This window comes from Oryzias latipes, chromosome 3 (assembly GCF_053564925.1).
Source record: "Oryzias latipes strain Hd-rR chromosome 3, Olatipes_Hd-rR_3.1".
Classification (NCBI taxonomy): Eukaryota; Metazoa; Chordata; class Actinopteri; order Beloniformes; family Adrianichthyidae; genus Oryzias; species Oryzias latipes.
The window spans coordinates 27,925,001-27,938,837 of NC_136239.1; the positions used below are offsets into that span (position 1 = coordinate 27,925,001).

At 38.4% G+C, this 13,837-nt stretch overlaps 1 protein-coding gene across 1 annotated transcript in view; it reads left to right on the top strand.

Moving 5' to 3' along the window:
* The window catches only part of LOC101164634 (hexokinase HKDC1), a 12,115-nt gene extending 2,319 nt beyond the window's left edge, over positions 1-9,796 (top strand). Inside the window, exons 2-21 of the mRNA XM_078944568.1 lie at positions 1-41; positions 1,273-1,430; positions 1,534-1,656; positions 1,728-1,823; positions 2,021-2,120; positions 2,545-2,728; positions 2,800-2,955; positions 3,028-3,261; positions 3,822-3,963; positions 4,058-4,214; positions 4,360-4,499; positions 4,670-4,789; positions 4,932-5,027; positions 5,393-5,492; positions 6,933-7,034; positions 7,108-7,261; positions 7,368-7,523; positions 7,765-7,852; positions 9,235-9,380; positions 9,488-9,796. The exon at positions 1-41 is cut by the window's left edge and continues 122 nt beyond it. Coding sequence (XP_078800694.1) covers positions 1-41; positions 1,273-1,430; positions 1,534-1,656; positions 1,728-1,823; positions 2,021-2,120; positions 2,545-2,728; positions 2,800-2,955; positions 3,028-3,261; positions 3,822-3,963; positions 4,058-4,214; positions 4,360-4,499; positions 4,670-4,789; positions 4,932-5,027; positions 5,393-5,492; positions 6,933-7,034; positions 7,108-7,261; positions 7,368-7,523; positions 7,765-7,852; positions 9,235-9,380; positions 9,488-9,629 — 2,635 coding nt within the window. The 3' untranslated portion in view covers positions 9,630-9,796. The remainder of the gene's footprint in view (positions 42-1,272; positions 1,431-1,533; positions 1,657-1,727; positions 1,824-2,020; positions 2,121-2,544; positions 2,729-2,799; positions 2,956-3,027; positions 3,262-3,821; positions 3,964-4,057; positions 4,215-4,359; positions 4,500-4,669; positions 4,790-4,931; positions 5,028-5,392; positions 5,493-6,932; positions 7,035-7,107; positions 7,262-7,367; positions 7,524-7,764; positions 7,853-9,234; positions 9,381-9,487) is intronic.
* Positions 9,797-13,837: the final 4,041 nt, after the last annotated feature.

A 13,837-nucleotide genomic window follows, 5' to 3' on the forward strand; every position in this document is an offset into this window, starting at 1 on the left:
GATGCTGCCAACACACGTCCGCTCCACTCCTGATGGATCAGGTATGACAAACTCATAAGCAAGCAGCACGTGGTCTAGATACATTAAGATCATTCATGTCTAAGTGTAAAGGTGAGGAACAGTTTATTCAGATCTATTCTGGTCTTCATCAATTTAAAAAAAAATAAAACAATAAATATATTAATATTTAGGTGGATTTTTTTCCCCAAAACATTGACTGAAAATCTTTTTTGATGAGTTTCTGGGATGTTTCAAAAAAGGACATTTAAACTAAAATCTCTTTGCTCCGGACATCATATGAAGGTTGGTTTGTCACCAAACACAATTTTAGACTCCTCAGGGTCCCATTCTCATCTGTTTTGACAATGATATGCAAACAGAAACACAACAGAAGCGGGAAGTTTTCGTTTTCTGCTCAGGAATCAGAGCGAATGAGAGAAAAATCAAAATGAGAAAATGAGGCACAAAACTTGTAAACTATAATGAGCTTAAAGTAGATGGAAAGCCATTAGTCCAAAACCCTTCAAAGATAATAGGTCACAGTTTTTGTGTGCACTTGAAGACAAGCACCTTACTTTTGGAGGCAAACCTTGCAGTTTGATCAAAAGGAAACAAATGTGTTTGGTCTTTATTGTCTTGTAGGAACAAAAAAAAAGGACAAACGCTAAGAACTTTGTCTTAGTTGTGAAGCATGGGAAGGATCATGTTCTTGGAATAACAGGAAGGATCATGTTCTGGGAATACTGCAGGAAAGTGTTTTTTTGGGAAACATGCAAGGTCATCTGTCAAAAAAATTACATGACTACATAAAGGTCTTCAAATGTAAAGTAAAGACGTAACTATCAACCCCCTGACCTCAGTCTCTAAATGTTCAAAGCAGCTCTGAAAGATGTCTGAGCAGGAAAAATTGATTCATTTTTACACACAGTTTGGCAAAAAAAAAAGGATCAATATTTATGCAACACATAATATGACGATTTTGGGCATGAAATAAAATGTAGGAGACACGATAAATTAAAGCAAATCTGCCAAGGTGTCTACTAGGACAGGATAAATATGTATAAACCTGTTTAAAGTAACATAAAAACATGTGTTGGGTTAATTATTTTCACATAAAAATATTCCTTTTCTCAAATTTCTTGTCTGAATGGCGAAAATAATTGTATTATTTTAAACTGTGTAATGTCTTGCTGCATATTAAAAATTGGTACGATCCCTAACAGGGCAGGTTTTTGTGTCTTTCTTCTGTTTTTCTTTTTCTCATGTGATCAGAGAAAGGACAGTTTCTGGCTCTTGATCTTGGAGGCTCCAAATTTAAGGTTCTTCAGGTCAAAGTGAGAGAAGGCGTGGGTGTCAGGAAGGGAGAGGTAGAGATGGAGGAGAAGATCTACCCCATGCCAACTGAGCTGCGCACTGGAACAGGAGCTGAGGTATGAAATGCATGAATGGGCCCCAAGTAAGGGCTTTAAATGTTCTTTCCCCTTTTATTTCAAATTATTTCCTCCCCTTCTCTCTCTGATTGCATGTTTGTAGTTGTTTGACCACGTGTCCGAGTGCCTAAAGGAGTTCCTGCATGAAAAGAAAATAGATACGAAAAAGAAACACCCCCTGGCCTTCACTTTCTCTTTCCCCTGCGAGCAGCCCAGTTTGGATCAGGTACGCCTGCGTAGATGAGCCTTTCATTAAACTGCACTGCTTCTCTGGAACGTACCATTTCCTCTCTCCAGGGATTCTTGTTGAGTTGGTGCAAGAACTACAGAGTCCGAGGCCTTCAGGGAAAAGATGTGGTCCGGACCCTTAGAGATGCTATCAGCAGAGCTGGGGTAAGGGCATCATTATGTCCCACAGCAGCTGAGATATGACCGTTTATTTATCTGAGACTTCCTCTCGAAGGAAACTAGCAAAGCTGCCGCAGTGATATTTGTTTGAGCTTCACACAAGCCTGTACAAATTTTAGGATCACAGTGATCAGTTTTGCTGCCTTTGTAACATAGAATTGACTTGCTGCATTGCTCAACAGGAGATGGACATGGAGGTGTTGGCCATGGTAAACGACACTGTAGCGACCATGATGACCTGTGGTTTTGATGACCCCTACTGTGAGGTGGGCCTCATCATCGGTGAGTAAATGATAACATCTTTATTTTGCATTTTTCTGCGCATTTTCTTTTGTCATTTTCTTTTGGAGCTAAATGCAGGTAAACCAAAATTGAGATGGTTTGGTCATGTTCAGTGGCGGGACAGTGATTGTGGTGGGAATAGGAGGTTGCAGAGGTTGGAGCAAACAGGAAGGAACCCAGATAGAGATTAAAGTGGGGGTTTCTGGATGTAGCTGTGGAGGACGTGAGAGTAGTTGGTATGAATGAGGTGGATGAGGGGGATAGGATTAGGTGGTGACCCATAGACGGAGCAAGGGAAGCTGGAGCAGCTTTGGTATGAAAACTTGCTTTGGGTTGAGGTTTTGCGGTTCTGTTCAGCCCTCCCTGTTTTAACACAGACATGAAATATTCTACATCTGCGTTATGTTTATATTTGTGTGCTCAGGTACAGGCACAAATGCTTGCTACATGGAGGACATGCGTCATGTGGACCTGATCGAGGGGGACGAGGGCAGGATGTGCATTAACACCGAATGGGCGGGTTTTGGAGATGATGGCGCCCTAAATGACTTTACAACAGAGTTTGACAAAGAAGTGGACGCAGCGTCGTCCAACCCTGGAAAACAAATGTGAGGAAGGAGAGATGAGTCTTCATCACGGTCACAGCATATATCAATTGTTCCATGTTTGCTTTCTTCAGATTTGAGAAGATGGTGAGTGGGATGTATCTGGGTGAGTTGGTGAGGTTGGTTGTGTTAAAAATGGCAAAACTAGGAAAGTTGTTTGACGGACATGTATCAGATGCCCTGAGGACAAAAGGGAAGATAACCACAGCCGACGTGGCAGCAATGGAAGAGTAAGTTCTCCTTTTAACTCACAAAGTTCCGAAAAGAAAAACAATGTTTTTTTTAATGTTTCTTTTTCTCAGGTATAGAAATGGTCTGAAAAACACCAAAGACATTTTGATGCATCTTGGTTTGAGCCCGTCCCATGACGACTGCATTGCTGTGCAACATGTCAGCACCATAGTGTCCTTCAGGTCCTCTAATCTGGTGGCTGCAGGCCTGTCAGCCATCCTAACCCGAATCAGGCAAAACCGAAACGTGAGGGTCTTGAGGGTCACTGTGGGCGTGGATGGAACAGTGTACAAAACACACCCTCAGTGAGTTATTATGAAATACCCACATCCTCATTACACACAAAAATGCTTTCATTGACATCGTACAGGGTTGAAACTGTAAAATTCCAGACAGTTACACAATTGTTACATTGGAACTTTTTCCTCAGTTGTCTCACCTAAATTTGACTTCCTGTACAAACTGCAGAAAAACTGAATACATGCCTTGATGCCTTGTTTTTCCATAACAACCACATTGCGTTTAGCATCATGAATACACTGTTGTACCAACATATACATTTACAGCCATGAGCCATAAACAGCAAAAATATATGCTTTACTCAAACCATGACATTTAAAAGATGTTGGCCTCACAGTTAAAAAATTGTGTTTTATATTTACTAAATGAGGGCAGTTGTTAATATTATTAAGAGCATTGGGATCAAATATCTCACCAAGTCATTATTTAAATCCTCTGCTGAATAAATGAAACAGAGTAGAAATTGTTTTATGAATTATCTGGCAGTGCTATCTTTAGATTAAGACATTGAATTGTGTTCAAAGTAACAATATTTGTGGTGAGGCTTTTGTCCCTTCTTTATCAGGTATCCTAAGCGTCTTCATAAAGTGGTGCGGCGGCTGCTTCCTGAGTGCCATGTCAGGTTCGTGCTGTCAGACAGTGGCAGCAGCAAAGGTGCTGCTCTGGTGTCGGCAGTCGCCCAGCGTCTGACCTCGCAGAGTCGTAAGGTGATCGAAATGTTTGTGTGACATCATTTCCTTCATATCTTCCCGGTTTGTCATTGTTGATACCTCCTGGAACTTACGTTCTTTGGTGTTCCAGGTGGATGAGATTCTGTCCAATTTCAAACTGAGCGAAGAGCACCAGCAACTTGTCAAGGACAGGATGAGGGCGGGGCTGGAGGCGGGCCTAAGGAGTCAAGGTCCCTTCACCATCAAGATGCTGCCTTCTTTTATATTCCACAAACCAAACGGAAAAGGTGGGAAGCAGAAACCCACTGCACACTTAGTGCCTCCAACACATGAAAGACAAATTTGCACCTATTCTGACTGATCTTTTTTACTTGACTTTTACAACCAAGACATGCAATTCCATTAAAGAGCTCTTTTGTTTTGTTTTTGTAGAGCATGGAAAATTCCTTGCTTTGGATCTGGGGGGAACAAACTTTAGAGCTTTGCTTGTGAGATTTAAAAAACAAAAATCACGAATTTACCATAAGATCTACACCATTCCACTGGAGATAATGCAGGGAACCGGGGAGGAGGTGAGAAACATCCAATCATATTTAAGCAGATCCCATTTAAGCTAATACCTGGTTTGGTGACTCTGTGATGAAATATATTCTCAGTAAAGCAAGATGTAGAAAATCGAATTGATCTGTTGAAGATAAAGGGTTTTGTTGTTACTCATGAGGCTCTACCCGCCTGTCTACAGTTATTTGACCACTTAGCACAATGCGTTTGTGACTTCTTGGACTACATGGGGGTGAAGAACGCTCGTCTTCCTACAGGTTTTACCTTCTCTTTTCCCTGCGAGCAGACCGCCATTGATACAGTATGTGCGAACACCAGAGTCTGTTGTTATATCAGAATGTAGATCAGAAATAGTAATCTAGCATTAGTTCATCTTTTTTAACATTTTCATTAGATATTGAGTGAGATGACAGTAAGAGCATTCCTTGTGTTCCTCCTTTAAGGGCAAGCTGGTGACCTGGACCAAAGGCTTCAATGCCACGGACTGTGAAGGACATGATGTTGTGGGTTTGCTGCGGGAGGCGATCAAGAGACGCAACGTGAGTCAAAAATCCAGATCCTTCAGATGTTCTCAGCTTTGGGACTGGATTTGCAAAAATCAATTAACTGAAATCCAGCAAATGTTCACTTTGAAAATGCATTTCTAATTTCTAATTTCTTTTATCAATCGGCTAAAAAAAATCCTCTTCTCTTTACTTTTAATTCACAAAATCTTGATTCTATTAATGAAAGTGGAACAATGGAAATTTGACAAATAAATAATATTTCATGAAGTTGTGTTAAATCTGAATTTGTGAATGGAAACCAATAGATGCATACACGCTGTTAAACTTGTGTTTGTCACTCTTTTGTCTAGAACTCTGCAGTAATTTAAACACAAAGACGAGTGACTGTGTTTTTGCAGGACTTTGACCTGGACATAGTAGCTCTGATTAATGACACAGTTGGGACTATGATGAGCTGCGCCTATGAAGACCCACGGTGTGAAATTGGACTGATAGCTGGTATGTGACCTGAGGGCCAGACACATCAGTGGGGTTGCTACGGTGGCCCTAAAGAGGCAAATCACACCAACAAAACACTGAACACAAAAACACATTAAAGATCACAACAATTAAAAAAAGCAAAACAAATAATTTAAGAAAACTACATTTTAGAAAGCAAAGCAAAAGTCCAGAAACCACAACACAATTCTAGAAGAATTAATCGAAGAAAAAAAGTTGTTTCGGAAAATTTCCAGAAATCGAAATGAAAAGTCAAGAAATGAAACACAGTAAGAAACTGAAAAAAGCAGGCCCTCTATGGGACATCGCTGATCGAGCGGATCATGACTTTTATCCATCATTTCAACCAAAAGTTATTCGGCACAAAGGTCATGCTGGATCTACTCCATCATCAAACTTTATTAGTATGAGGACACTAAAGACGCATTTGAACAAACTCAGGCATCAAAAATCAAACCTCATCATTCAATCAGTGATGTCACGTAGTACCTACGTTTTTCGGTTTCCTATTGTGTTTCGCTTTTTAACTTTTCGTTTTTTGTAATTGTGCTTTCTGGAATTTTGCATTGATTTATAAAATTCAATGTGGTTTTTTTATTTATTCATTAGCATTTTGATCTGAATTCAGTTTTTGCGTTGAGTGTTTTGTTTGTGTGATTTGCCCTTCAGGACCACCGTAGGCTGCAGCGTAAGCAGCAGGGAGAAAAAAAACAAAACAATCAAATCACTAAGTGTGAATACAAATATATTCCAGAAATGTACCGTCCAAGCTCAGACGAATTCCAAAAACACTGATACACTTTACATAAACAGGGAATTTTTTAGATGTTAAAATGCTGCACTGTTGAGGTTAAACGCTGTCAAACAGGAAGTCTTCCATGGAAAACACTTGAATTTTATAATAATGGACTCTCAAGAACTTTGCTTATTCTCATCAGGTGATCTCAGTCATGTCAAATAGATGGTTCATTCTTGGCTGGCTGTGATTTCACCAAATTCCAGCCTTTCTAAAAACGGGGATGTAGCACGCAGCCTGCCTCCTAATTTGTTTTGTAACCAGTCTTAATCTGAAGGCCTTGGGGTTGACCTTTGGCTTCGACCTGCTACTCTTCAAAACGACCCCTGCAACATTTTTGTGCTTATTCTCTGTGCAACAACTGAGCCCAGTTTGTCCGGGCCGTTAGAAAGACATTTGGATCCGTTTTGGGTAATAAATACATTGCATTTAGCGATTAACACATGAGGACTGATACAGTTTGTCTTCAGAATGAAGCTACATCAATGAGGAATTTCAAAAATGGTTCAAGTGATTGAGCAAATTTGATCAGCTTTCTGTCATTTTGTTCATAACCGTCCTCACATGCGGTTCTAGAAACGTTCACTTTTATCTTAAAATTTTTATTTTGTTGGATTGACAGCAGCTGTTATTGTGCATGACAGGAACAGGAACAAATCTTTGCTACATGGAGGAACTGAAGAACGTTAAGAAGCTTCATCAAAAAAGCGGCACAGCCGAGAAAGATCAGGAGACCCCTGAAGTAGAGGAAAGTAGAGTTTGCTCTCCAAAGGGGAAGATTCAGGTAGATGGAAACCTGACCTTGTGTTTGCTCTGAACAGAATGGTAAAGAAACTGACGGAGAGACCAGAAGATCCAACATGTGCATCAACACAGAGTGGGGGGGTCTGGGTGATGACGGCTCTCTGGATAACATCATCACAGCGTTTGACACAGAGGTGGACCAAAACTCAGTGAACCCGGGAAAACAAAGGTGAGAAACGCAGTCTTAGTCCCCACTGTCATGTTCACCGAGTCATCTTTCTCTTTTTCCCCCCAGTCACCAGTGTCACTCTCACACTCAACTGCTTTGTGTTTAGGTTTGAAAAGCTGACAAGTGGAATGTACTTGGGAGAAATCGTCCGACAGGTGCTACTGGATCTAACCAGACGAGGTCTTTTGTTCAGAGGGCACATCTCAGAGTGTTTGAAGAAGCCTGGAATATTTGAAACTCGATATCTGTCACAGATAGAGAGGTAAAGGGAACCATTTAGAATGAGTGGTTTGGTTTTTCTCAACTCCAGTTCATATTTTTTTTGGATAATGGCTACACATTTTTGTTGATCAATAAATGTCTTTATTTAAAATCCTTTATTTCATTGATACTTGATTAGATTTCAAATTTTTGCTAAAAAAAGCTGGAAACCTGTGTAACCCTATAGTACACTCGGCTCTGTCGGCTTTTCCTTCCAATGAGTGTCTGTTGTCTCCCTCTAGCGACCACTTAGCGTTACTGCAGGTTCGATCTGTTCTTCAGAAGTTGGGGCTCGACAGCACCTGTCATGACAGCATCATTGTCAAACAGGTAGGACAACGATATGTTCCTTTTTTAGGAGAGCAATATAGCTTCTGTTCTTGATCATTGTTCATCCTTCTACAGCAAGAAGTACACATGTAAAATAAATACATGCAATATAAAATGTAATTTGATAATTAAAAAGCCATGTTTATCATATTCCCAATGGTTGTATAGTTCTTAGGACTTTAACTGACAAAAGAATTGAAGATAAATGTTTTTATATCTACTTTAGTTTTTTAACTGAAAAAATTAGAGTTTTATCCACTCACACTAAAATAGTACACACTTGTGAAAGGAGTTTTTTTTTTTTTTACTTTACAGTGTCCAGCTAAAATTTGTATAGAGATCATTTGGATTTTTTCTTTTTTTACAAATATGAGACCAGAAAAACACAGACAATTACATGCCGAAATGCTCTGGAATTTTGCATGGAGAAACCTTTTGTCCTTGTTGATCTGTGCCTTTTTCTGAAACTATGATTTGCTCTTTGTAATATGGACACTGGAAAGAACTTTGCTGTGGCCTCACCTTTGCTGATATCGTTGATACCTTTTATTCCTAGTTTGCACTTTGTGAAATAGACATATTTGGTCTTTTATTATCAGAACATTGGTATCAGGAAGTCTCTGCCTTATAATCTGTATTTGGATCTTTTAAAGGAAAAGTCTGATATGTTTGTCAAAGCTGTTCAATCTCCTACTGGCTTGATATTTACTCAAATAATATTATGCTTAGTTCATGTAACTTTAATCCACTAAAAATGTATTTCACCATCTCATTTCTTTTTACATTTTTAGTATTTATCATGAATTTTTTTACTTTTTTTGGTAGCTTCCCAAATTAACCTGCCAAATTTTACTTAGTTTTTTTATATATATAAAGGTCCAGTTCTATTCAAATTGTCTAAATAATTCCAGAAATTAATGAATAACCATATTTTTCATGACAGCCATTTTAAGTGAACAACAGATTATATTAAAGAATTTTCTATGTGTTTTAATCTTGAATCTGGACCAATGTGGAAAGAAAAAATGCCAGTTAAATGGAATAAAATGTAGTCAACAATGTGCTGTGATCAGTAGGGATCAAAAAGAAAACAAGAAACAACCCAAAAACAGAAACACCGGAACATCTATAAAAGGAAAAAAAAAGAGACAAATTATTAACATCAGAAATAAGATAAAAAAAGAAATTTAATTCTATGTTTTAGTGGAGATTACAGATTTTGTTTTTTTCTCTCACTTTCAAAAAGCCCTGTTGCAACTTAATCTCGATGTTGAGAAAGTTTTATGAACGGTTTTGTGGAGAAATGTTTAAAAATGGTTGATTGTGGTGCAATAAGACTGGTCACTGTTGCAATAATGATAAAGGCTTTTTGTGCGGATTAGGTCTGTGGGGCAGTGTCACGCCGTGCAGCCCAGCTGTGTGGGGCTGGAATGGCTGCTGTGGTGGATAAGATCAGACAGAACCGAGGACTGGACCATCTAAACACCACTGTGGGGGTAGATGGGGCGCTCTACAAACTTCATCCCCAGTAAATCACTTTTTCGCATCAATTATGCCATAAATCTGTCCAGTTTTATCATAAATACTTTTGTTTAGATTTGTTCAGTAAAATACTTTCTGTGATCCTCTTTCTAGTTTCTCCCAAATCCTCCAAGAGACTGTGAAAGTTCTGGCTCCTCAATGTGATGTGACCTTCTTTCCGTCAGAAGAAGGGAGTGGGAAAGGTGCTGCCCTCGTTGCTGCTGTGGCTCGACAGAACCAGGAGATGTTGACTTGACATGACTTGGGAATAATGTTGCCCCTTTATTTGTAGCAGCACCATTCTGTAGATGCCTGCTCTCTGCAGCTGTGTTTGTTTGAATCTCAGCATGGCTATGTTTTGTCTTAGATGGGAACACTTTGAAAAGGGATTGATTCTTAATAAATTTTTAATATGAAAAAGTAGGAAGATCACCTGTTGTTGTTTTTTTGTTTTAATTGAATGCAACCCGCTTCCATATAAATGCATTGTATTCTATCACTAAAAACACAAGCAAGAGTGGAATTAGGAAAATATGGGACATCCTTACAGCCTAGTTTTACCTTCAGGTGCAACATTACAGATATTTTTGTTTGCCTCAACCTGCAGAAACTGTTCTTTAACACTACAACTATTGTGGATATGAGGGTGCAGGCGGGTCACCTGTGGTCTAAAACGGCACCTTCGCATGAGTGCACCCCCCTGCATCACATTTTCTATCTTATTCTATTTGGGTTTAAACACCTTCAAGTTTAATCCTATTTCATTTCTTTTTGTAATTTGTGATAAATGTCAAAGCCCATTAAAATATGGGAAGTTTGGACATTCCTTAAGACACACCATTTTTTATCTCCATCAACACTTTCCTTATTTTCTAGCATTTGCATTTGCAAGTCATTATTCTTAAATTCTAATTTTAATGTTAACTCAATCTAAAAACTTTTTTTCCCGTTTTTTTCGCCCAAACCAAAGCTGTCTGCTTTCTAATCAAAGCTTTGGGAAAACCCTCACTTCCACAGCTGCGTGGTCACATGCTGGTGTTGTCTGTGAACTGATTATTACTCTCTAGGTTGCTTGTTGAGCGTTTTTGTTTTGCAAAGTGAAATCCAACAGAACTTACATCCTGCTGTCTGCTCAAACATAAGCAACACTGAACAGCCAGCTCCCCTGACAGCTTCATGTCGACATGACACAATGTCTAAAAAACTATTAACCCACTTATACTCTTCAGAAATCTGACTTTTTTCTATTTTGCAATTTACTGAGTCACGATGCCTTAAAAATCTGCTCTTCTGATGGGGATTCTCTGCCATGACATAATTTATTCATTTTATCAGAATGATCTCTGTGTGTTAAAGAGAGTTAAAATGATTAAGCACTAAAGTTATTTGCTTTTTAAAAGTCAAGACTGAATTAAATAGCAAGTGTCATTGACAAAAGACCCATAAAAAGTATGTGTGTGTGCGTGTGTTTGTGTGTGTGTGCTCACTCGTGTGCGTGTGAGGGCTGCTAGGGCGACGAGTCAGCACTTTCTGCAGTGATGAAGGGCAAGAGGAGGACTGGAATGCTTCTGAATTCAGCTCCAAACAATCTCAACACTAAATACTCTGTTCGATGTTTCATGGCGGATTCTTTTCCTTGTGATCGTCAGTCTTTCTAAATGTCTGGGGAAACTTTAGTGTAACAATTAAAAAAATAAAAAAAGAAACTTCATGTTTTATGGCTTTTTTAAGGTGCCAATTTACCATTGTAATGAAAAAAGAAAATTAAAACGCACAAGTGTTTGTGTTAACATTGTACCTTATAAATAAATGATCATGATATACATTATAAATATAACTGTTACCACATCTAACATTGTGTTGGACCAGATTTTGACCAATATTCATTAAATTCCAATTTATTTGTGACAGATTAGATAAAGTACAGACAAAAAAAATGATGACACAGCATTTTAAAATAAATCGGAGTCATAATTATATAATTTTTTATTTGCTCATTAGAAATAGCAAAATACAAAAATAAATGTTCGGGGAAAAAAAACCTGTTCTAAACTCCATCTCGTCTATCATGAATTGACCTAGTAAGGCAAAGTACCACACACACTCAAACACACACGCACACACACGGTAATCCAATACTGTCCTGACCTAGTATTTTTGCAGCTGAAGCACACATGCAGTGACTCTGCAGTTTTGCAACACAGAATGAAGCACAGCTCAGATCCTGCCTCATCCTGGCTGTGAGGGTTTGACTGTAATCTTCATCTTTTCTGTCATTTATGGTTTCCCTTTTTGTTTTTCTCTGTTTTTTTGCAGTCAGTCTAAAAGGTGCATAATCTTATATTTTCCCCCCTGATGGAATTCTGAATGATTAAGGTGCAAAAATCCCTTTGTGCATTTTCTTTTGTCTGGGCTGAAGACTGTCTGTCTGTGTCTGTGGGGGGGGTCTTTGTCTTTTTTTTTTTGAATCAACAAAAGGAGCTTTGACACACTGACTGTTTCTCACACACAAACACCAACAGAAATGGCTTTCAGCATATGGAGAGAAGAGAGAAATGTTGATTAGGACTTACGTCCAGATGTGGACTGGATTCCTGGGACCAATGTGTTCTTTTTTTACTTTTACTGTTTCTTGGTTTTGACTAGCTTTTCACTAAACTGTTCTAGTAAAGAACAATGAGTGGAATATTTAAGTCAGCATTTGAGCTTTTCAGGTTGCGCAGGGAGACAGGCAGGCACCCAGTGGGGTCAAAGCATCGCTGCAATGACAGCTGTCGGACTGCATGTCTGTTGGATCATGGAGAGCATTTACCATCCAAGGTAACTAAACTGTTTGAAATGGATCTCAAAACACTAACAACAGGCAAAACTCAACTGTAAACCCTGGAAATACTAAAAAAATAAATCTGATTTTGAAGAATGCTGTTTCAAGTTTCTTACGGAGTTTAGTCACACAATCTGGACTAAGTAAGTGTGGGATTTCCATGTAGGAAGAACTTTTTTTCCAGCCCACATTTAAATATAAAGTCAGCACTTTGCAATCAAACAGCTGTTTCAGTTTCAATGTTTTTCCTGCTGAGGAAGTCATTGTTTTAACTGAAGAATACTCTAATCTATCGGTGAGAGCTGTGGATCCGGCACCTCTGTTTTGTCCTAAGAGAGTCTCGACTTTTTCAATGAAGTTAAATCCTTTCAGTGTTGTCAATATTTCAGTTACAATATCTTCTTTTGGAGTTTTCAGTCTAACTGTAGGGGGCAGACCGGTGAAAGGTGACCTAAAGGAAGGCTGATGTCACAGTGTTTGCCTTCAGTTTGGCCTGCAGCCCACAAGGCTTATAGGACATTCTCACCATGTCCAAAGGATTGCGAGAGCAGCCAACAAATTACACCAGAATGTGACCCTTGGAATAAAAAGTTCTCCTCTTGCAGCTCAAAACGATATGAAGTCAGCAAACTATCATTAAACAGTTTCTCAGAAGTAAAATTCAATGTTGACCCTGATGACTAGCAGGACAATCAAATATACTGCTGGTCATAAAATATATCTCACTATGGTTGCCATGCCAACTGGTCCAACCTTTGATGGCATAATATGAACTTAAATCCGGAAAGAAGATGAAATATTCAGAAGAACTAGTCAAAGGATTGTAGAAGTACTTTAATAAAATGGGAATCCCAAAAAGACAAGATTTGTTAAAGAAGTGTTCAATGTTTCATCTTTTAAAAGTCACTGCAATTAGAAATGCTTTACTGTTGGTGAAACACAAATCCCAAAACAACTAATTTGGGGGCTTACACACTAATGTCTGTAAACTTTTTTTTTTTTAAAGTGTGTTTAAAATATGAATTGCTTTATTCTTCTTCTTTGTAACAGCAATTTCATAAAGCACATTGAAGAAAATAGCTGGATGAAATGTCAAAAGACTTCTAAATCCTCTGTCATCCAAATTTTTGTCAAGTATGTGTTGCTAAATGGCCCCTTTTCAAAGATGTTTTTAAAAAAAAGTTCATTAAACTGACAAGTTTGATTGCAAAAATTGTCTAAGTAGGTCTGCAGTGGCTTTTTTCCTTAATTGTTTCTAGTCAATTGCTTTTTGATATAAAACTCAGAATACAGTGGTTTGTGGGAAACGGTTTGTCCCAGTCATGAGTTTATCATTTGTTTACATGTTTGCCTCAAGAGCAAAAATCATCATTGACTCCACAATAAAAAAAAAAAAATCAACACCTTTTTTAAGCAGTAAAATCTTTTAATATAATTCCGGTTCACTATACACAGAACCAGATAACAGACAGCTATTCTGAAGATGTCACGTCTGTCTGAAAAGAGAGAATCTATTTGTGAATGACCGCTGAGCTGAGCGCCTCTCTCTATTGTAGATAATCAGGTGCAGTAATCTGCAAAAATAGCAAATCTGTCATTTTTACTTATTTCAGAAATCAAGCAAAATAGCATAACATTTG